This window comes from Sus scrofa, chromosome 11 (genome assembly GCF_054392235.1).
Source record: "Sus scrofa isolate SSC_HxYL_T2T_F1_AM1 chromosome 11, Sscrofa_HxYL_maternal_Yorkshire_Landrace_v2.0, whole genome shotgun sequence".
NCBI classification, from domain to species: Eukaryota; Metazoa; Chordata; class Mammalia; order Artiodactyla; family Suidae; genus Sus; species Sus scrofa.
The window spans coordinates 7,950,744-7,973,692 of record NC_139393.1 but is presented as its reverse complement, the minus strand read 5'-3'; the positions used below and the strand labels follow the sequence as shown (position 1 = coordinate 7,973,692).

Sequence of the window (22,949 nt, the reverse complement as noted above, 5' to 3'; positions counted from 1 at the left end):
CTGCCTTATGGCAATTCAAAAACTTACAATTTTATTTGGATGTACTCTATGCTGACTATCACCACCCTGACAGCAAACATACAGCCACAGCGTCTTTATTCCTTCCTCTTAATTTTTGAAAAAGACTGCCTTTTGAGCAGTCAAGATAATGTAACTTGATGGTGTTAGCTCTTTGCTCCCAGGTCTCTACATAAAACAGAGGCTACTGATGGCATCTTTTCCATGTGCTGAGACAAAACTCAATGCTAACCTCTTTTTCTTTTTTTTTTTTTTTTTTTTTGTCTTTTTGCCTTTTCTTGGGCGGCTCCCGCGGCATATGGAAGTTCCCAGGCTAGGGGTCGAATTGGAGCTGTAGCCACCGGCCTACGCCAGAGCCACAGCAACTCGGGATCCAAGCCACATCTGCAACCCACACCACAGCTCACGGCAACGCCGGATCCTCAACCCACTGAGCAAGGGCAGGGATCGAACCTGCAACCTCATGGTTCCTAGTCGGATTCATTAACCACTGAGCCACGACGGGAACTCCAATGCTAACCTCTTTTTAAAGAGAAATAAAATGTTATTGCTAACCTTTAACTCCATCTGACTGACTGGTGAGAAGAAGCTCATTGGCTTGATTATACCTGGTAAACAACCGCCTGAACACAGATTCCTCTTCAGAGCACAAGTCAGTCACAGTATTTTTTAGTCCCTCCAAGTGCACCAATGCTGACAGGATACAGTCTAACCAACAGAGAGCATGTGTGTTTTTCCACTGGACACATGAAGTCTGGCAAAATGAGGTACGTTTGCTCTCCAATGGCACTTCCAGTTCAGATGTGCATCCTTCATTCTGAGGGGAAGACCCTCCAGTTGCAGAAGCATCAACTGTAGTAAAATCTTCTTCAGTGGCCACATCAATATCAGCTTCCAAAATCTCATTCTGCTCCAAGGAATCAGCTGTCCTAACAGGATTCTGCTGACAGTCGGGTAGTAAACCAGGTACGTCTGATGAGGTTTCGTCACGTTCTTCTTCATTATGTTTACTGTTCAAAACTTGTTCACCATCGATACCAATATGATTTTTAGTCTTTTTGGAATTTGCTAAAAGAGGTGAATCGCTACTGTTGGTTTCTAAGATCTTTCTTTTCTGAGGCTTATTTGGAGTGTGACAATCTTCCAAATCAGGAGAAATTACGTTATTAAGTGATTTAGAGCCCAAGGGATAGATGCACTAGAAAGAAAAAATAACGAAAACTATAAAAATTTAAATAAACTCAAAGTTTACAGTGTCTATGTTATGAAAAATATGTATAAAATCTTAGCATTAGTTTGACATGAGCGGCTATATAATATTATCCATCTAAATTTGAAAGAACTCGAGATAAACAATGACTTAATTCGGCCACCAAAAAATAATTTTTCCTAGTTAATTTGAACAAGGAAGCACTTAATCTGAGCTACACTGGGGTAAGCTAACAAGGTAAACATACATTTTTTTAATTAAATAAAAAAATCTAATGTTGAGTGAATTTTAAAATTCCAACATTTTATGATGACTATTTTTTGGAGAACAGGTACGTACACTGCGAAGCATTAAAAACTAGGAAAGTATTTTCAAACAAAAAACTGCATAAAGTAATTTCTATGTTTCTTAGTTGTGAAACTCAGTATTAATTGGCACAACACTAAATTGACTGTAATAGAAAATTAAAAAATTGAAACCCCTCAATATTAACCTAGGAACGCATCAGCATAACAATTTTATATATATATTGGGTCAGAGAGTCAAATTGGCTGAATTTTAATGACTTCATCAAATCTTACCATGCATCAGCATAATTCCAACCAAGTATCAAGTGTAAACAAATCACTAAAATAATCAATGAATTTTCCTTAAGTTTGAAGACTAGCAAAATATTTTACAAAACAAATGCAAGAAATCTACATACTATGTAGATTTAAAATATGCCTTCTTCTACACAAGTATGGTAGACTGTAACCTCAGTGGCTTCTAGTGACCAAACCTCTTGGTAGTCATGCTTTCAGCACCACTGTCAGCCATGTGGACATTTTAGTTGTTCAGCCAACAGCATGTGAAGTGCAGAATTATGAGTGAAACTCTTTTTTTTTTCAGTCACCAAGTTTTGAGATCATTCATTTCATAGCAACAACTAACCGAAATGCACTAAATCTTCTCAGTTAAATACAGCTTCTTCTATACAAGTGAACACTAGACTCGGAACTCTGCACTTATTAAGTAATTCTTTAGTTTAACAGGACAAGTTCTTGATTTCTGTTACCAGATAGTTGTGCAGACACCATCAACTAATAGCTTGACCCTCAACTTTATACCTTGAGATTGTTTCCTTAATCCTACTGCATGTCAGAAGACAGAGAACACTAAAATCAACAGCAGTAATTTTGCATTTAAAAAGTCATAAAAAGGTATATAGCATTAAAAAAGCAAAACCTCAAGGATATCTGCACACCCACATTCACAACAGCCAAGAGGCAGAAGTAACCCAAATGTACACAGACAAACACATGGACAGAGTGTGGTTCGGAATGGAATATTACCCAGACTTTAAAAAGGAAATTTTGTAATATGCTACACTATGGATATGCCAAGTAAAATCACAAAAAGACAAATACTGTATGATTCCACTTACAGGAGGTTATCTAGACCAGTCAAATTCACAGAGACAGAAAAGAGAATGGTAGATGCCAGGGCAGGAGAAGTTGTTGTTACTCAGTGAGTACAGACAGAATTTGTTTTGCAAGATGAAAAGTTTTAGAGAGATGCTGCACAACAGTGTGAATACAGCAAGTGCTCCCAAACTGCACACTTAAAAATGGTTAAGATGGTAAATTTCATGTTGCTGTTTGTTTGGTTTTTTTTTGTCTTTTTGCCTTTTCTAGGGCCACACCCATGGCATATGGAGGTTCCCAGGCTAGAGGTCCAATCACCAGCCTACACCAGAGCCACAGCAACGAGGGATGTGAGCTGTGTCTGCGGCCTATACCACAGCTCATGGCAACGCCAGATCCTGGGGATCTGAGCAAGGCCAGGGATCAAACCCGCAATCTCATGGTTCCTAGTCAGATTCGTTAACCACTGAGCCATGACGGGAACTCCATTTTTATGCTGTTTTTTAACAATTAAGAAATTTGTAAAAGCAAAAATTTTGTTTCTTCACCATTCTCAAGCAGAAAAAAGATCACGGTGTGCACATCCCACCAGCACCCTCACTCAATGAAAAGCAACACTAAACCATAAAGGGCCCGGATGGCGCCCCGAAACTATTTGCAGATGTCTTCAATGACTTTTCATTCTATAATCTGTGCTCCCAACACAGGGCCAATCTAAAATATAATTTGTCCTTGCCCTGATTTTTCCCTTTTATAAATTAATATTTTTGGATTTTTATATCTTTATACCTGACTTTAATTCCTATCTTATTTACAATGAACATGTATCATTTTTACAACTAAAATAAAATCTCTCAGCCTGTTATCAAAAAAAATGTATATATAAGCACAGAGCACTAACTTTTTAGTCTAGCGCAACCATCCAAAAGCATTTAAAATCTAATGCTGTCTGAATCTTAGAGCAGTTTAAATAAATATATTCCTGTTTTTATTCCTACAAATAGGAACAAGGAAAACACACCAAAGTATCTTATATTTGGATAATTATCTGTAAGGTATGGCCCAAGAGAAATTTTTAAAATAACTTATGTTCACTTCACAAATGAAGAAAACCAATAAAATACGTATTGATGACATAACACTAATGATTTAAAATCCTCTGCATTATACATTTCATGTTTAAAAAAAACCCAAGTAAGTTTTCCAGTAAAAGATTAACTACTCAAAAAATGGGGAAAATGTTAAAATTTTCTACCATTTGAAAATACTTGAAAGTTTCAATATGTTATTAACTTTGAGCCAGTTTTTGAGTCTTAGTGGGCTCTTTTCAAAGAAAGAAACACATTTTAAGTATTTGATTAAAAGGAGTTTCCCGTGTGGTGCTCTGCAATTTAACAACTGAAAGCAGAATGTTCGGACTCGGCAAGTTTACAGCAGAACTCTACAGAAATTAATAATTTCATTCAAAAGTCTCATAGTCCAGGGATCAGCAGACTTTACCTATAAAAGTCCAGATAAATATTTTAGGCTTTTTGAGTCAGTGTCTCCGTCATAACTACTCAACCCTGCACTGCAATGTAAAAGCAGCACAGACAGTATATAAACGACTGAAATTTATGGATAATGAAATTTGAAATTCTTGTAATTTTCATGTGTCACAAAAGTGTCTGTTTTTTCATCTTTCTCCGAATTATTTAAAAACAAAGACCACTTTCAGCCAGTGGGTAATACAGAGTTTGCTGACTCCTGATGTAAACCAATCTACTTCATAAACTACACCAGGCTCTTAGAGATGATTAGAACATTTTCTAAAAACTAGATCGATAATTAATTACCCTGTAATTTTTTTTTTTCATTTGCAAGGTATATATTTGAAACTCCTAGTTATATATTTTTTCCTCATCACTTGAGAAAGAATGCTTCGGAGTTCCCACTGTGGCGCAGCAGATATGAATCTGACTAGGAACCATGAGGTTGTGGGTTCGATCCCTGGACTCCCTCAGTGGGTTAAGGATCTGGCATTGCCATGAGCTGTGGTGTAGGTTGCAGACACGGCTTGGATCCTGTGTTGCTCTGGCTGTGGTGTAGGTCAGTGGCTACAGCTCTGATTAGACCCCCTAGCCTGGGAACTTCCATATGCCATGGGTGCGGCCCTGAAAAGACCAAATAAAAAAGAATGCTTCAAAAACTAAAAATGAAAAAAATATATCTAATCATAATAGCTAAAACGACTGTCCTGAGAACAGAGACTTCTCTACTCTGGTAGATCTTGCTTGAAGAACTCCACTGAAATATTATGTATTTTTCAGAAGAGATTATTGTTATAAATATTATGTATTGTATAAATATATGTATGCATTATATAAATATTATGTTTTTTTCTAGAATTGGTAAGATTTATTTTCTTTTTCCAGTGTTCAAAATTCTCCCTTATTCTGATCTAGTGAATGAGTGAACTCTGCATAGTCTGATATCATAGAGAAGCTATCAAATCTCCTAAAACCAAGCCCTCCCCTTGTGCAACAGAGACCATCACCTGCAATTCCATGACACTTTCTCCTACTCTTCCCTCTCCACTGGACACAACCAGTCTCATGGCAACTCTAGTCTTCCCATTATTCAAGCCAATATCTAGGCAATCATCCTCAATTTCTCCCTTTCCTACTGTGTGTCCCACTCTTGGGGCGAATCCTTTGAGACGCTATCAGAATACCGAGAATCCAACCATGCCTCACCACCTGGCCACCACCTACTCCCCCCACAACACAGCTGCCTTCCAACTACCTCCCTGCTTCAGATCTTGCCCATCACATATATTTTTTTAAGCCTGAAAATCAGATCATGTCACTCCTCTGCCAACATCCCTACTACGGTTCCCTCATTTCAGTCACAGTAAAAGCCAGCAAATAGCCTACCAGGCTTTAGTTGATCCCACTCCCTCCCCAACATCTTTCTAACCCATCCTCTGTTCCTCTGCTTCACTCACTCAGATCCGGCTCTGCGGGTTTCCCTGCAGGACCACATGACAGGACAGGAGCCTCCCACTCTCAGGGCCTTGTACCTGCTCATCCTCCCCTCGGTTATCCACAGGGCTCACCCTTCTTCATCTAGTTGGGATCTAGGCTGAAATGCAACCTTCTCAAGGAAGAGGTCCCTTCTACCTTCTGTTTAAAATTGCAAATGACCCATTCTCACACTCCAGTCCCTGTGGCCTTATTTTTCTCCACAGTACGTTTCATCACCTCACACAAAAAGGTATGCCTTACTTGTTTATTTTCTTTCCTAATTTGGAACACAGCCTTCTTGAGGCAAGAAACTTCTGTTTTATTCACTGTGTCCTGGACTCTGGAACAATGCCAGCATGGTGACACCACCCCCCAACACCCCCCCTCCCCTGGCCAAAAAAAAAAAAAAACCATCAGCGAATAAATACAAAAAGAAATGTATTTCTATTTGTTAGAATGCCTGGGATTTTTGTTGTTGTTGTCTTTTTAGGGCTGTACCCGTGGCATATGGAAGTTCCCAGGTTAGGGGTCGAATTGGAGCTGCAGCTGCCAGCCTACACCACAGCCATAGCTATGTGGGATCCAAGCCGCTTATGCGACCTACACCAGAGCTCACAGCCAGGCTGGATCCTCAACCCACTGATCGATGCCAGGGATCAAGCCCACACCCTAATGGATGCTAGTCGGGTTCATTAACCGCTGAGCCATGACAGGAACTTCATGCCTGGGATTTTCTTTAAGTGACAACCAGCAAAAGTATCTACCACCATCAGTGTAATTTACTTTAGTATTTTCCAAAGTTGGCTGATTATCAGATTCATCCTCAAGTTATAAAACTACAGACTTCTGGGCCAACTCTACTGAATAAGCAGGTAGGTGAGATCCAGAAATTTTAACAAGCACCACAAGAGATTCCAATGAACTGCTGCTTTACCTGGAATAATACTTATCTGGGAGTTCCCATTGTGGCCCAGCATGTTAAGAACCCAACCTGTATCCATGGAATAAAATTTATCTAAAATTAGAAGACTGTCCTCCAGTCACAGCTCTGCTGCTTTAGGAAAACCTCTGCTTCTGTTTTCTTATTCATAAAATGGGAATCCCTACCTAGCAAAATTCTGAGATTTAAATATGTATATAAGAATTTTGTACGTTGTCAAGTACTGTAAAAATGTAGACTATTATGAAATGTAACAAGCGCCTATGTAAAAGCTGTATCAGCAGGTATATGTTACTGCAATTCTAAAAGATATTCAGAGCCTAAAGTACATAATATTTAGAGATTAATAACCTTTCCAATAGTCCCAAAGTTAATAAACCAACAGATGAGAGTAACAACAGCTAAAAAGGATTCCACAAGGTTTTAAAAAAAACAGCTTGGAATATATTTTCTCCTCTCACAAATCTAATGATAACAAAAACATCCATCTTCCTACAATAACTCCGGAAATCAAGCAGAAAAATAAAAGAAAATCTTTAAAACTGCATGCCAGACAGATCTAGAGACTGTGATTATTTATATATTAAAAACATACACTCTAAAAAATACAAAATGAGTACAAATTTAAACACTGAAGGAAAAAGCAAAAGGCTAAAACGTCAATATCATCTAGGATTAGTACTTTACCTGCAGATCCTCACACAAGAAGACAGATTCTTGAAAACTAATTCTGTAAGACTTCAAGGCTTTTAACTTTCCCTTCGTTCTACAAGCAGGGCAATACCCATCTGATGGGACTTGAGCTGAATCACAATTCTAAAAGAGAAATAAAGTGAATTAAAATATAGACATTCCTAGAGTGTATCAAATTACAAAAAGTTAAATGGAAAAGGAACCAGGAAAACATTTACGATTTTCACCTAGAAGCATTCTGGCAGGATTATCTTAAAGATGGCAAATAAAAGAAATGCATATAAGCTTTACATATAGCTATTGTTCCAAAAAGAACATATTCTAGTTTTAAATATTAATTTAAATGTTAAGAACAGCATCAGTTTTATTTGCAAGGAATAAAGTAATGTCAACTGCCATTGAAAATATGCTCAATATTGTCAAACAGTAAACCAGAAGGTCTATGTTTTATTTCTACTTTCACATATCAATAAAACATAGAGAGGTAAACATAATCTTTCGCCATTACTGTAAGATTTCCATGGAAGATATAATTTTTTAGAAATTAATTGGTAAAATTAAAATCAAATATAAGTCTAAAAATAGGAGGGGGGAAAAATCCAACTTTGCACTGAGGCAAAAAATAAGTTCACTAACTTTTCCCAAATACCCCACCATGTGGAGTGGAGATATCCCTATATCAGGCCCTGGTCCAATCACTGGCAAACCATTTCCAATCTTCGGGGAATCCATCATTCCGAGTCATTGGCTAATTTATGTCACTTGAAACATGTCAATATCACTAAGGATTTTTCAATGAACCCTGGAAAAAAAAAAGTCAATAGACAATTAAATAAAAATCCTATTTACTTTGAAAAAGAGCTATTCTACTTTATAAGATATATCATATATTAAGCATATTTTGAGAACTATTTGTCTTAGGTTAAACGCATTCTGAAATTGTAATCTTGAAGTAAAACAAAATACCTAAATTTATTTATAAATCTAGCAAATTCGTGGGAAGAAGTCATAAACTGGCAAAAGGCTTAGTCTTCACAATAAATTCACATGTAAGCAAATTTATCACAACTTGTAACAGAGGTAGCTACTATTTACATACATTGACCAGAGTTTGAAAACCTAAGTTCTTAGTTTGTGCACAATTTGAAACAAATACATAAGCATTATACTATGAAAGTCTTTTAAAAAACCCATATCCATTGTGCCATTACTTGAAAACGACGAAAGAACCACATAAATTCCTACCGCTTTCAACTACCAGGAAATACAACACCAACTGAGAACATTGCTACTATTCAAAAGCTGCCAACAAAATACTATTCCATATTAAGTAATCTGTAACAGAACGAAAATATAAACACCCTCATAGTACAATTTACAGATGTAATGAGTGTGTTTTGAGTGTAGTCTGGTTTAGATATGGATTTAAAATACAAGGAAAACCAGATAAAGGAAAACTTAAGCAGAGTGATTCACCATTTCACAGGGATAGTGTAAAAGACTTTCAAGCCAAAGTCTTTCCCAAATGTAAGAATCTATGACTCTATAATCACCTTCTGGGAAACTGGGGCTCACAGATTCACTTCAGAAAATAGTCACGCTACTCTCTTTCAGGTATGTGAACTTGACACACACTTCAAGCCAAGGGATAATTTCAGAAATAAAAATCCTTTTTATTTTTTTATTTTTTGTTTGTGCCTGTGGCATGGAGAAGTTCTGGGGCCAGAGATCAAACCCATGCCACAGCAGGGACAATATCAGATCCTTAACCTGCTCAGCAACAAGGGAACTCCAAAAAATGTTTTTTAGAAAAGTTATAGGGGGATCTCAATTTGCTTTTCCTCTTTTTTTTTTGGTCATTTTAGGGCTGCACCCGAGGCATATTGAGGTTTCCAGGCTAGACGTCGGGAGCTGCAAAGGCAGATCCTTAACCCACTGAGCAAGGCTAGGGATCAAACCTGCATCCTCCTGGATGCTAGTCAGATTCGTTTCCGCTGAGCCACGACGGAAACTTCCCAATTTGCTATTCCTGAAGAAAAGTCCTTAAGCAGGGTTTCTCAACCACAGGATCATCAACATTTTGGACCAGATAATTCTTTTCCAGGGCTGCCCTGTGCATTAAGAGGATGTTTAGCAGCATCACTGACCTCTACCTGCTAGATGTCAACAGCACCCACCCCTCAGTTGTGACCACATCTCTAGGTGCTGCCAAACTTCCCAACTCCAGCCCACAAGGGGGGCAAATTTGCCCAATTAAGAACCACTGCCAATGCTATAAAACTGGGTTGTGATGATGACTATAAATGTAATAAAACTCATTGCATAATAAAAAATAAAATAAAAGAGATTAAAAAAAAAAAAAAAAAAAAACCACTGCCAAAAGGGTAAAAACAAGTTTGGTGCTAATGTTTTCTTTTTAAGCTGCTCACAGGCAACACCAATTTGTTATCTTTGGCTGGTTCTATTTACAGGAAAGAGTCCACTTCTACGGTTCCAGAATGACTAAAAGTATGGGCTTTTGGTTCAGAAATTTACTTGTAAAATTAGTTTGTTTTAAGAATTATGCAGAAGTTCCAGTCGTGGCACAGTGGTTAAAGAATCCGACTAGGAACCATGAGCTTGAGGGTTCGATCTCTGGCCTTGCTCGGTGGGTTAAGGATCCGGCATTGCCTTGAGCTGCAGTGCAGGTCGAAGACGCAGTTAGGATCCTGCGTTGCTGTGGCTCTGGCGTAGGCCAGCAGCTACAGCTCAGATTAGACCCCTAGCCTGGGAACCTCCATGTGCCGCGGGGAAGCAGCCCTAGAAAAGGCAAAAAGACAAAAAAAAAGAATTATATGCAATAACATGTAAAATGCTTAGCACCCGACATGTAGGAAATTTTACTATTTGTTTAGAACTAATTTTATACTTTTTGCAGAAAATACTCATCTTGTGGAGTTCCCGTCGTGGCTCAGTGGTTAACGAATCTGACTAGGAACCATGAGGTTGCTGTAGGCTGTGGCTACAGCACCGATTCGACCCCTAGCCTGGGAACCTCCATATGCCACGGGAGTGGCCCAAAAAATGGCAAAAAGACAAAAAAAAAAAAAGAAAAGAAAAAGAAAATACTCATCTTGTATCATTCTGCAGTTTTCTCAAAAGAAAAGCTGAGAAGCTATGTATCTTGAATAAATTGTTTTTGATGGGATTAAGAAAACTTTTCCATCTGGTTTCTGCTCCTCCCTACAACTTCTCTAAGTAAAACAAGAGCCTTCAAATCTGCTCTCCTAATCCCATCATCCCACATTTCAATGGTAAAAACAGGTAGGTTGGTGGTTGAAATCCTGAATATGCAGAACCCCCAAAAGAAAATTCACTTTAATTGAAAATACCAGAGGCTGGCTATTCAGTTCTTCCAAATACGATTTACTGTGTTCTATGTACAAAACCCTGGAGTGATTCTTACAAATTTGGCCTTAAATGACTGCTTTCGTTGTCCTCTCTTCAAAAATCACCTGCTCCTCTCCTTCTCTCTCATATATACTTTGGCACCTCCATTCTTACAAACACGCATACTAGAAAATTTGAGCGGTTCTTTACTCTTTCATTTCCCTCTTCATCATTTAGTGAAAAACATCAAATTCTATGGATAGTTCTTTGGAAGCATCTCAAATCTCCACCTCTCTTTCCATCCCATCCTCACTCTGTATCACTGCCAAAGTGATGCTTCTATAAAACAAGTCTGGAGTCTGCTGCTGCTCAGCTTAAAACCATCTACTGACTTCACTCTGATCATGGGAAAATCCAAACAGCTCAGTACAACCTAAAGGTAGTGCTATGACCTAAAGCTCACTGAACTGACACCAATGGCTTTCCAGTCTTCTCCTCTACTCCATTTCACCTCCAGCATCTTTTTCCTGACCTCTCCCCGCTTCATTACTTCGACTATGCTCCAGAAGCCTGCGTGTGAATTACTAGACCAGTATGGACCCAGTCACAGCACAACGAAAGTGTAAATCTGGCCCTGGGGATAGTGAAAGAAGCAATTAAGCTTAACTCACAGCCCGTGTGCAAAATGGGGAAACCCAGAGAACCGTCTGTTCGAAGCTTTCCCTCCAAGACCAGGTGGGCTCAGCAAACGAACTGTCAAAGGTGAGGCCACAACAGACTTGAAACCGAGGAATGGGGTCGGCTTTCGCCGCCCAGACCTATTTGGTACCCAACCCAGCAGTCCTGAATCACAGACTAACAGACGACAGTTTCGAAACCCAATCTTGGAAACCCGAGGAGGCGCAAGGTTCTGTTAACTCTCCCCATCTCCATGCTCTTTGGGGCGGGGGAGGGGGGGGACCTCTGGTTTCTCTTCAGTTTTTACCTCTCTTGAGTGCAAACGTATCTGTAACTCTACCCTAATACCTTAATCACCAAACCTTCCCACCAAAACCTAGTCCCACCCTTTCCCCCTCCCAGCTTAGCCCATCCTTTCGGCGAGCCGACTATCCCATGGGTCGCCCAGCTCTGTCCCTTTTCCTTACTTCGGCAGCCGAAGGAAACTATTCCGTCTGCTCTTTTATCCTCAGCGGACTCTCCACTTCTTCGTACCAGCTTCCTCCAAACTCCTGTTCCAGCCTGAGCTCCACACCACGAGTGCAACGTTCAACCCACGTTCCACCCTGCCTGCTCCTCCCCCACCGGCCCCTCCGCTAGGAAAGCAGCTTCCGGCTAGAGTCCGCCGCTAAAAAGTTCCCCTTCCTGCTCCGCGCGGGGCCTGGAAGGACGTAAGTGTGGCGGGGAGGATGAGGAACGGAACACTTCCGGCCGGCCTCCGCAGAGAGGCGGGGCTGTAACTCTACCCTAATACCTTAATCACCCGGCTGGCAGCCGCAGCCGCAGCTTCAGGGGCGGGGCCGGTGCCTGCAGAGTCCGCCTTCTGTGAGTGGCTGGGTTTGGGGAGGCGACATTTCTGGAAGCTGATGGAAAGCGCTTGAGTGGTGGAGGTGACGCCAGCGACCAGGGGGTGGGGCGTGATTAAAACTAGTGCGCAGCCGGCAGCGGAGGGATTACGCTAAGAGGCAGGCGCGCGTCCCGTTGCGCACTAGCGATGCGAGCCCGGGTCGGAAGCTGATGCGCCCTTGAGTGACTTGGGTGGGTGGCCGGGCGGGCGAGGAGGAAGGGCTACCCAGCAGGCGGAGGGTGTGATGGAGGCTCTTGGCCGGCGCCCCCCTGCAGCAACGAGGTCTCCTCGACGGCGGGCTGCGCAAGGCCCCCGTAGTTCGCTCTCCTAAAGCCTCAGTGGGAGCCGAGCTGCCACATTGCGTGTTCACAAAGGGTCACCACACACGGAGCTGCCCCTCCCTGTCTCCCTAAACCCCATCTGCGAGGCCAGGGGCTTTTCCACCAGGATTCTGGGTGTTTCTCCTCCTTTGCTCCCTCCCAGATCTTCTAACGGTAAGGGGAGTAGCCAAAGCGCAGGGACTTTGAGCGCCAGGACCCTTTCTTACTTATCAGTAGCCGGAGGGTCCCTGCTGCACTCTTGTCAGCTGCCCTGCCTTGTTTTAACTCAGGGAAAGGGGGAGTTGTCGTGTAGTCTATAAGTTTAAGGCTCTGCTTTCATAGGAAGGTCATGTGGCTTAGGGGACATCGTGATCTCGTGTGCTATTTCTGAGTCTGCATTCTGAATCTTGCGGGCAGCATATTCCAGAAGTCCTTCGCTCGATTGGTTCTGTGTCCAGGAATAACAATATGTAGTTTCTGACCGTTTCAGTACAGAAGAACCACTATTGGCATTTTGGACTATGGGGCTTTTTTATTATTGGTCCCAAACTAAATCGTTATATTCTGGAATACTGCTGAAAATTTTGATAGGGTAGAGGAAGTAGGTCCCGTGTACCAAGGAATTCTTCACTGAGGAGTTCAGTTTTCCGTACTTCTGAATGCAGATAGCCAAGAAATCCAACAGGGAGTTTGTTTTGTTTTTCGCTAGACTGAAAAATAGCTTTTGTTTACCTTTTTGTTGTACTAGATTACTAATGTGCTGGTATATTTGTTGTAAGATCTTGCTAATTAGGTTTTTTATTTTGATGAATTATGATGAAAATATGAGAATGTAGCATTTCGTCCTGAAATAGTAGCGAAGACCCAGATTTTTCTCTTTCAACATTGCTATTTCCATTTTTAGAATAGAATACACTCTATTTTGTAATAAAAACATTTGCCGAATGTTTATTCCATTGAACAAAATAATTGATTCCGTCAAAATTAACCTAAAATTTTAAAGAGGAAAATCAACATCACCAAACTGAATTATATCAAACATTGTTGTCTGCAAAGTTTATTTGTAATCTTTTTGTGCAAATTTGATTATTTTGCTAGGGAAAAAATATGTATAGTAACAAAAAATAGAAATAAAATGGAGGTGGGGCTTGGGTTGTGGAAAGAAAAGAATGGATTTTAGTGTGTGCTGTGTTTTGATTCCACAGCTTTTCCCTTTTTAAATAGTAGGAAAAGTCATATAAAACTTTATAAGATTAAAAGAAGGGTACTAACATGAAATCAGGACAGGTCGACTGGAAAATTTTCCATTTGCTTATAGGAGTAATGGTCCTAAGCTGAGAAAATTGTATACATTTTTGCTTCAACAGTATATTTGGAATGCCTCTCTTTAACATTTAGTCCCAGAAAGAGTGCAGTTACCTTCCAGTAGGATTCAAGCTCATTGCCTTGATACCCTCTTCAGTAATGTGGGACAGCAATTTCGTTTACCTTTTACCGCTTAAAAACTAATGAGATCTACAAAGTTCTCTTTTAGTGCAACAGATTAAGGATCAGGCTGTGGCCCCAGCAAGTTCTGTCACTGGCCCAGGGACTTCCACATGCTTCAGGCTCTGCCAAAAATAACAAAACTAATGTGATCTAATCAAATGAAGTTGTTTTTTGGTTTTTTTTTAATAATAATAGGAGTTCCCGTCCTGGCACAGCAGAAACGAATCCGACTAGGAACCATGAGGTTTTGGATTCAATCCCTGGCTTTGCTCAGTGGGTTAAGGATCCGGCATTGCCAAGAGCTGTGGTGTGGGTCCCAGACAAGGCTCGGATCTGTTATTGCTGTGGCTCTGGCATAGGCTGGCAGCAACAGCTCTGATTAGACCCCTAGCCTGGGAACCTCCATAGGCCGAGGGTGCGGCTCTAAAAAATAATAATAATAATAATAATAAATTAGTAATTAATGAGCAGCTACAATTAAGGTGGCTTTTTTTTCTTTTGCTTTTTAGGGCCACACCCGAGGCTTATGGAGATTCCTAGGCTAGGGGTTTAATAGGAGCTACAGCTGCCGGCCTACACCACAGCTCATGGCAATGCTGGATCATTAACCCACTGAGCAAGGTCAGGGATGGAACCCACAACCTCATAGTTCCTAGTTGGATTTGTTTCTGCTTCACCACGACTGGAACTCCTGTTTTTGCTTTTTTTTTTTTTTTTTTTAATTTTCTTTTCTCACAGTTTAAGCTTTTGCCCTCCTCTGCTGGATTGGATTCCTTAATGACAAAACAAGTCTGCCCAAACATGGGATATAAAGCTGTTTGCTGTAATTGCTTGTGCTAGTCTCATCAAAAAGATGAGAGTCGCAGTGACTAACCACACTTTCTAGCAGCACCTTCGTGAGTACCTGCAATCTTATATCATACAACTCCAACATTTAGAAGGCTTTGAAAAGCAAAACCTTTTTAAGCTTGGAGACAAAATTCATTTGGTGGGAAAATGTGACCTGAACTAATGAGAATTTATATATATATACATATATCTTTATTCATCCCACATGTTTTACTGCAGAAATATTAATATGCTTGATTATGGGGTGCTGCCCTTGGCCACTGATGAGTTGTTCCATAATGATTTGTGTACCTTGTAACAGTTTAAAATTCCCCAAATTCTTACTTACAAAACACATTCAGTCCCTCGGTTTTGGTTAGGGAATGTGAACCTATATTAATATTTTTGCAGTACATGTGCATATTTAAAAAATAACTTAGAACATTTTAGTTCTTGTCCTCAATGAATTCAGTTGAGTCAGGATAGATTTACCATATTGCTCATGTGCAGTGATAGAGATGCATAGCCTATCTGTAAGCATAGCCATATAGTGACCACACAAGAAATTAGTAGTCCCAAGGTTTGAGGTTATTTTGTACTTCAGACTCTAAAATTTAGACAGAACCTGACAGCCGATTGTGTAGCCTAAACTGACTTGGCTCTGTTTTGCACACACAAAATGAAAATACATAAAGAAGACAATGAAGAGTCTTCATTGGAATTTCTGATTTCTAATGCTAATTCTTCTGCCATGTGACCTTACACAAATCACTTCATTTTTCAAGACCTTGGTTTACATATCTATAAAGTGAAAAATTGGGGTTAGATGGATCTTTTAAGGACGGTCCCGTATGGTTCCAACATTCTACCAGCAGGTATTTATCCTTAGAACTGTGCCTATTTTTTATAAATGTTTTCCACTAAGAATATGATCCTGTTTTCTTCTCAAACTACCTTCTTGCTTATCTAAATTTTATGTTTTCTTTTGGCTAGGCAATATATTCACATGGCTCAGAATTCAAAAGGTAGAAGAATATTCAGTGAAAACTCTTCCTTCCACTTCTGTCCCTCAGCCATCCAGTTCCTTGCCTAGGAAACAGCCAGTGCTAGTAGTTTCTTAAATATTTCCCCCCCAAAATGTGTGCATATACAAGTAAATAAGTACTGTATTTGTTTTATTTTTCTTGCTTTTTTTACATAAATGGTTCATGCTATGCATGGTTTGTGTATCTTATTTTTTGTTTATCTTAGAAGTTCTATGTGTCATTATACACACTTTCCTCATTCTTTCTAATGGCTGCATAATGTTCCATCATATGATGGATCATTTCATCAGTCATCTCTCTTTGGATATTTAGGTTTTTGCCTTATTAAAAGCATTATGCAGTGGATAACTTTGAACATCATTTTCCGTATATGTGAATATATCTGTGCCCTAGACAGCTCTATTGGCATAGTGACCTAGTTAATAAAATATGTTATTTAGTAACCAATAACATAAAAAAATTGATAAATCAGGGTCGTAACAGAGCATTTATAGAATTCCATCAACTTTGACTTACGTGTTCCCCATGGCAGATAATATGGTGGCATAGTAGGCTCAACATCCAGTTTGGTTCTAAAGTAAACATGAGAGAAATAAATCACCTGAATTTTTCATTGAGCTTCTTCATTTAAGTCGTAGGTAAAATAAGTGGATTATGTGTGGGACCTTGTCTTAAACAAAAAGAAATATAAAGTTTTAAACACTAAAATCATGCAGCAGAGTGAGATTTTCAGTGGGGGCAATTGATGTAAGAACAGGTTTATGCTTTCCAGCTCATTCTCACTCCAGGGCATGTCCTTCGTGAGTGCTATTTAAGTTGATATTTTTCTTTTACATTTTTTGCCAAGCACATAGTTGAATTTGTGTAAGATGCAACGTCTATCTATTTCCCTTAGCCAAAAAGAAAATTAGGCCTAGGAGTTCCCATTGTGGCCCAGTGGTAACAAACCCGACTAGTATCCATGACAATGTGGGTTTGATCCCGGGCCTCTCTCAGTGGGTTAAGGATCCAGCATTGCTGTGAGCTGCAGTGTAGTTTGCAGACCCAGCTCAGATCAGGAGTTGCTGTGGCTCTGGCATAGGCTGGCAGCTGCAGCTCCTATTCGACCCCCCTTCCTGGGAACTGCCATATGCTGTGGTTTCGGCCCTTTAAAAAAAAAAAAGAAAGAAAAGAAAAAAAATTAAGCCTGAAAGAAGTAAACAGTTTACCCAGATTTGCATAAAACAGTGGCAGACCTGCGACTAGAACCTACCATTTATAATCCGGGGCTTTTTCCAGTATGTCACATGCTATTCTAATTTAACATGTAGCTCCAGCAGATCTGAGAATGCTCAATGATCAGGGACTGCTTTAGGTACCATTCCTCTGCCTACCTCTAAAGTAACAGCTCTGAAAGCAGCAGTGCAGTTTTCTGATGACAAAATAACATTCTATAAGTAATTGTTGAAGTAATCACACAGTATGTTGATGAGCAATCAGAAGGGCTCCAAATCAAAAAATTAAAGCTGACATAGAGAAACGCTCTTTTCCTAATTGGGGCAGAGTTGTCACTTTGAGATGAATTTATCAGTCATAAGGACTGAAAGGAAATCATGATTATTCAGTCTTACATTCCCCAGAGTTAATGCCATCATTTAATTTGGCCAGGAAAATCTCAATCATCAGAAAAGGAGAAGTGGCGATAGAAACAAAAGAATTGAAAAAGTAGAAGCTTGAGGAATATGCTGTTAATAACCGTATTCCCCGCAAACTGGCATTGGGGCACATGACTGCTACAAACACCTTTAGGGCTCTGATCGCTGACTCTGCTCTTTGCATAACTGACTCACCCTTCAAGTCTCAGCTTCAAATTTGTTTGTCAAGCTGTCCACCCTATATGAGCAGCCCTTTTCCCTCTACCCCCACTCTAATTCCTCATTACCACCTGCCTCACCTGCTGCTTGTTGCCTTCATAGCGTGTGGGTGTATGTATGTATATTATATATAATATATGTATATATGATACTGTCTTCCAACTAGGTGTGAGCTTCGTGAGGGCAAGGACTACATCTGTTTTGTTCACTGCTATATATCCATTACCTGGTACCTAGTCTGTATTTGTTGATGAATAAATGATCTTGGTAGCTCCCAATTCCCAGTTTATATGGCTGACCAAACCTCCTCTTAAAGTGGAATGTTTTCAGTGGAATATTTCCGCATCTTTCTGTATTCATTAGTCCAGGGTTGGTTTGGAAAATATACATGTTATTCATATGCTTATCTTCTTATTGAGAAAAATATGAACTTATTCATCTGCAAACCTTTATTGAACGTGCAAGGTACTGTACCAAATGCTGGGTGAATACAAAAGTGCATAATGCGTATCCTTATCCCTAAAGAGAAGCAGAAACATTTGTAAACAAATAGCTTTCATACAAGGCAAAATGAAATAAATACTAAACGGAGGTGCACAAGCAATATTATGTGCCAGCAATAAAGAAAAATGATTAATTTTAGTTACAGGAAGGGCCTCACAGCATTGAGCTTTGGTTTTGGTCTTGACAATAGCAAAGTAGAACTCAAGTCCCTATACATGGAGAATAAAGACAATAACTGTTTAGTTTCACTTTTTTAAAAGTCCTTAAAGTAGTAATGTTGACCACAAAGAAGTCTTATAATACATTGTCATAAAGCAGTCTTTAAAGATTTCAGTTATAAATAAAATTACTCAGACCTTAACATTACACTTCTAAATTTAAGGCTAATCATAAAATTATTTTGGCTATTTTTACTAGGTTGGTACTTGCCACCTAGTTGCTAAGTCGTCAGTTCAGTCTAACAATTTGATTCTGACTGCTAAGGGCAGTAATTATTTAGTAAACTAACTGAGACAAAACTATAATGATTTTTTATTTTTTTATTTTGTCTTTTTGCCTTTTCTAGGGCTGCTCCTGCGGCATATGGAGGTTCCTAGGCTAGGGGTCTAATTGGAGCTGTAGCCACGGGCCTACGCCAGAGCCGAATCTGTGACCCACACCACAGCTCATGGCAATGCCAGATCCTTAACCCACTGAGCAAGGCCAGGGATCGAACCTGCAACCTCATGGTTCCTAGTCGGATTCATTAACCACTGCGCCACGATGGGAACTCCGACAAAACTATAATGATTAAAAATTATTTTTAAGTGGTTTTTAAGCCAACTGGTAGTCTTCAATGTATGGTTTTCTAGCTGTATCACAGGTTAAAATGTAGTCTGTTTTGTAATGTTCTAATGTGATTTCTTTTTAAGTTTGTTTTTGCTTTCCTACCTTTGCTGGTTTTCCTAAGCAATATAGACCCTCTCCATCCCCACTTAATTTTTACAAAAAGCATAGCCTTTAGATTCACAGACCTGATTTCATCTTGGTCACTGATTAATCACAGTTCTGCCACTTTCCAATCTTGCTACTTCTAACAAAATATTTTACCTCTCTGAGGCTCAGTTTCATCTTTAAAATGAAAATATCTGTTAATCCCATTCTGTCATTTAACTAGCTTTGTGACCTCAGGCAAATTGTTTAATCTCTCTCAGCCTCAGTTTGAACTGAAGTTGTCTTAAATGAGGTAATGCATAGAAGAGTATCTGGCAGTTATATAAGCCTTCAGCAAATGTTGGTTTCCCCTCATCCTCTTCCACCTCATCTAAACCCTTTCAAGTGTGCTTCAGGTTCTATTTGCTGTAATTTTTCCTTTGCTAGCTCATAGCAGTCTCCGTTTTTCCAAAGTCATTATACTCTCAGTGTGTTATCTTGGGTTCTTAAATTGGAATGAATCAGCATCGTATTAGAACTTATTAAAAATGCAGTTGCTTGGGTCCTGTTCCTGAGTTTGTGGGTTTGGCATTGCGGGGGGCACCTGTGTTTTTACCTTTCTCTTTCAGATTTTGTGATTTTCACAGATGATCATAATTTCTCACCTATGTGATAATAATCATGTGTTCCTTATAGTTTATATTTGTTAGGTAATTCTTAAATTATTATGTAACCCCTCAGGTGTTTTACTTTATACCCCAAAAGACTGTAAACTCAAGGGCACAAAATACCCGTGGTAGTACTGTGTATTTAGTCGAGAGGATAAGTTGCCCTTTTTTTTCCCCCCTGCTGAAGTTTGGATCCAGTTAAGAAATAAGGCATAGAGGAGTTCCCGTCGTGGCGCAGTGGTTAACGAATCCGACTAGGAACCATGAGGTTGCGGGTTCGATCCCTGCGCTTGCTCAGTGGGTTAACGATCCGGCGTTGCCGTGAGCTGTGGTGTAGGTTGCAGACGCGGCTCGGATCCCGCGTTGCTGTGGCTCTGGTGTAGGCCGGTGGCTACAGCTCCGATTGGACCCCTAGCCTGGGAACCTCCATATGCCAAGGGAGCGGCCCAAAGAAATAGCAAAAAGACAAAAAAAAAAAAAAAAAAAAAAAAAGAAATAAGGCATAGAACTCAGATGAAGGTTCAAATATGAGTTTAATTATTGAAAAAGTTGTCAGGAAAGTATAGCTGAGGTACCTGCAGGAATAGAGCTTGCCCCACGACCTTCACTGTGTAGCAGGGAGCAGAGCAGAACACGTGGCTCTCTTCAGTCGCACAGGTCCCAGATGAGGAGAGAGGGAGCTGAGCCTCCAGCTTGTTACCAGACCGGTTGCTCCCTCCTGCTCTGGGAGGAATTAGTGAGAAGTTTGAGGTCGACTATGACTGTTCGCTTAAGGAAGTTTCATGTGGAGTATGAGAGAGCTTTTTTGCCCTCAGTGGTACTCAGCAGCTATTTTTTAGTGGATTTTTTTTCTTTTTTTCCTACTTTGCATCAGCATGCTGTGATTTTTAACACCTAAATGAGAAGTCATAAAGTTAGAACTCCAAACCAATTAACATATACTATTATATTAATTATCTTTTGCTTTGTAAGAAATTCCCCTGAAACAGCTTAAAAGACAACAGACATTATTTCACAGTTTCTGTGGGTCGGGAAGCTGGGAGCAATGTAGCTGGGCAGTTCCAGTTCAGGGTCTCCAGTGGGCACAGTCACCAGAAGTCGGCCTGAGTGTCCTCCTGGCATCGCAGCTTGGCTTCCCCCGGAGCGGGTGATCTGAGAGAGAGTCAGACACCACAGTGTGTGTTATAATCCAGCTTTAGAGGTGGCGTACCATTACTCTGTTGCACAGACCCACTTTATTAATGTAGGAGGGACCCACACAGGGTTTGAATACCAGGAGGCAGGGCCTTTGGAGCCCATCCAGGAGGGGGCTACAACAAATCTGTAACATGTTTAATATTCTTACCTCACATGGCTTCATATGAGAGCAAATAATAATATTTAAGATCTCATTAAAATTATTAAAATGTTAATGGTAGTTCTATGAAATAGTTGTATTTTTGTGTATATTACTGTGTAATTTCCTGCCCTGGAGGATAAATTGAGGGGATGATTTTTCTACTGCTGGTTGGTCCATCTTTCCTGTCTAGCTCTGTGTCTAAATCAAAAGTTTACAAAGATTATAGTCTTCCAGATATCCTGTGAGAGTTCAGGTGATCTACAGGCTGGCTTATTGTAAGATACAATTTTGATTTTTATATGAATTAATAATTTACTACTAGTCTCATGGGAAGTGCTTCATGAAGTCTGATTCCCAGCTTCTGCTTTATTCAAGTGAGGGTTCGTTGCAGCAGTCAGCAGGATGAGGTGGACTGGAAGGCGAGGGAAGGTCATTTACCACCCTGCAATAGTCCACAGGCCCAGAGGAGCTGAAAGTCAACACTTGAAGTGTTAGTGGTTTCATTCAAGTTCTAATGCCAAAGCACTAAAGAAGTCCAAATAAGTGAAAGAAAATGGTTAAAAATCATTATTTATTTTACTCATTTATTTCATATGAGATGAACTCATTTATTTCATCGTAATTTAGATTTCATATAACATGCTAAATAATTTCAGGTTTTGTAAAATAGCAAAAAATAGCAATATAAGTTAGAAGGAACTTAAAATGTTCATTGAATTAAAGAATATAAAATTTTTTAAAAAGACCAAAAAAATAATATAAAACTTATTTGTGTAAAAAGTTCTATTTTTAATGCTTTCCACCACTATGGAAAAGATAATAATTTGAAGATTATGACAAAATATTTTAAGATAAATCGACAGTGCCTAAATGTTCTTGGAATTCTGGCTGTAAACATTGTGTCAATTTGCATTTTGAATTGCTTAAAGAACGTTAAGTCATTTAAAGAATTTATACATGAATGACCGGTTATAGGAGCCCAAATATGAGTGTAATCAAATTTTTCATCTGTAGTTAAGCTGTTTCCTGTGTAGAACAGTGTACAGAACATTGCCAGCACCAGCCCAGCAAACTCATCTGGCTGTTAAAATTTCCAGGCATGTAGGCATCTTTGACAGCAGCTTTCACCCTCAAGTACCAGGAAGCACTATTTTGCTAATCAGGAAAGAAATTTCAGAGAACTTATTTTACTTTCCAAATATAATTTGTCATGATTAATCAATAAAATGATGTTTGGTGTGGGTACTGATTAGCTTTAGGATGATACCTCCCATGAATTCTTTAGAGTAAATGAGAAACAGTAGTATATTTTTTCTGAATATAGAGTTTATAAGCCCTGAAAGTTACTGAGTCTTCTGAGCTAATAGGTGACAGTTAAATGAAAAAAAAAAAAAAATCTTGGAATAAACAGAATTTTCTGAAAATGAAAGACTTTGCAAAGAGATATAGGAAAGTTGGGAAATGTTAATTTAGGATATTGTGCCAGAACCAATCTGGAGTTCCCGTCGTGGCACAGCGGTTAACGAATCTGACTAGGAACCATGAGGTTGCGGGTTCGGTCCCTGCCCTTGCTCAGTGGGTTAATGATCCGGCCGTGCCATGAGCTGTGGTGTGGGTTGCAGACTCGGCTCGGATCCTGCGTTGCTGTGGCTCTGGCGTAGGCCGGTGGCTACAGCTCCGATTGGACCCCTAGCCTGGGAACCTCCATATGCCGCGGGAGCGGCCCAAAGAAATAGCAAAAAGACAAAAAAAAAAAAAAAAAAAAAAAAAAGAACCAATCTAATCC

General features: G+C 39.7%; 2 protein-coding genes across 15 annotated transcripts in view; one reads left to right on the top strand and one right to left on the bottom strand.

Annotated features, from left to right (window-relative positions):
• Positions 1–11,956, bottom strand: part of USPL1 (ubiquitin specific peptidase like 1) — a 39,896-nt gene extending 27,940 nt beyond the window's left edge. For 4 of the 6 annotated variants that reach the window (XR_014819039.1, XR_014819040.1, XM_084981306.1 and 1 more), the window contains exons 1-4: positions 11,787–11,956; positions 7,909–8,074; positions 7,267–7,395; positions 574–1,216 (exon numbers count right to left, since the gene is read on the bottom strand). Coding sequence is in view for 1 of the 6 variants with exons in the window: in XM_021065545.2 (XP_020921204.1) it covers positions 574–1,216; positions 7,267–7,395; positions 7,909–8,007 (871 nt within the window). In the remaining 5 variants the exon portion in view is untranslated. The remainder of the gene's footprint in view (positions 1–573; positions 1,217–7,266; positions 7,396–7,908; positions 8,075–11,786) is intronic. The other 2 variants (XM_084981307.1, XM_021065547.2) reach the window with 1 other exon arrangement.
• Positions 11,957–12,080: 124 nt separating this feature from the next.
• HMGB1 (high mobility group box 1) overlaps positions 12,081–22,949 on the top strand; it is a 125,901-nt gene continuing 115,032 nt past the window's right edge. For 3 of the 9 annotated variants that reach the window (XM_005668317.4, XM_084981149.1, XM_084981146.1), the window contains exon 1: positions 12,081–12,183. The gene's annotated coding sequence lies outside the window, so the exon portion shown is untranslated. Of the gene's footprint in view, positions 12,249–12,307; positions 12,700–22,949 lie in introns of those variants that run through there. The other 6 variants (XM_021065159.2, XM_084981151.1, XM_084981150.1 and 3 more) reach the window with 3 other exon arrangements.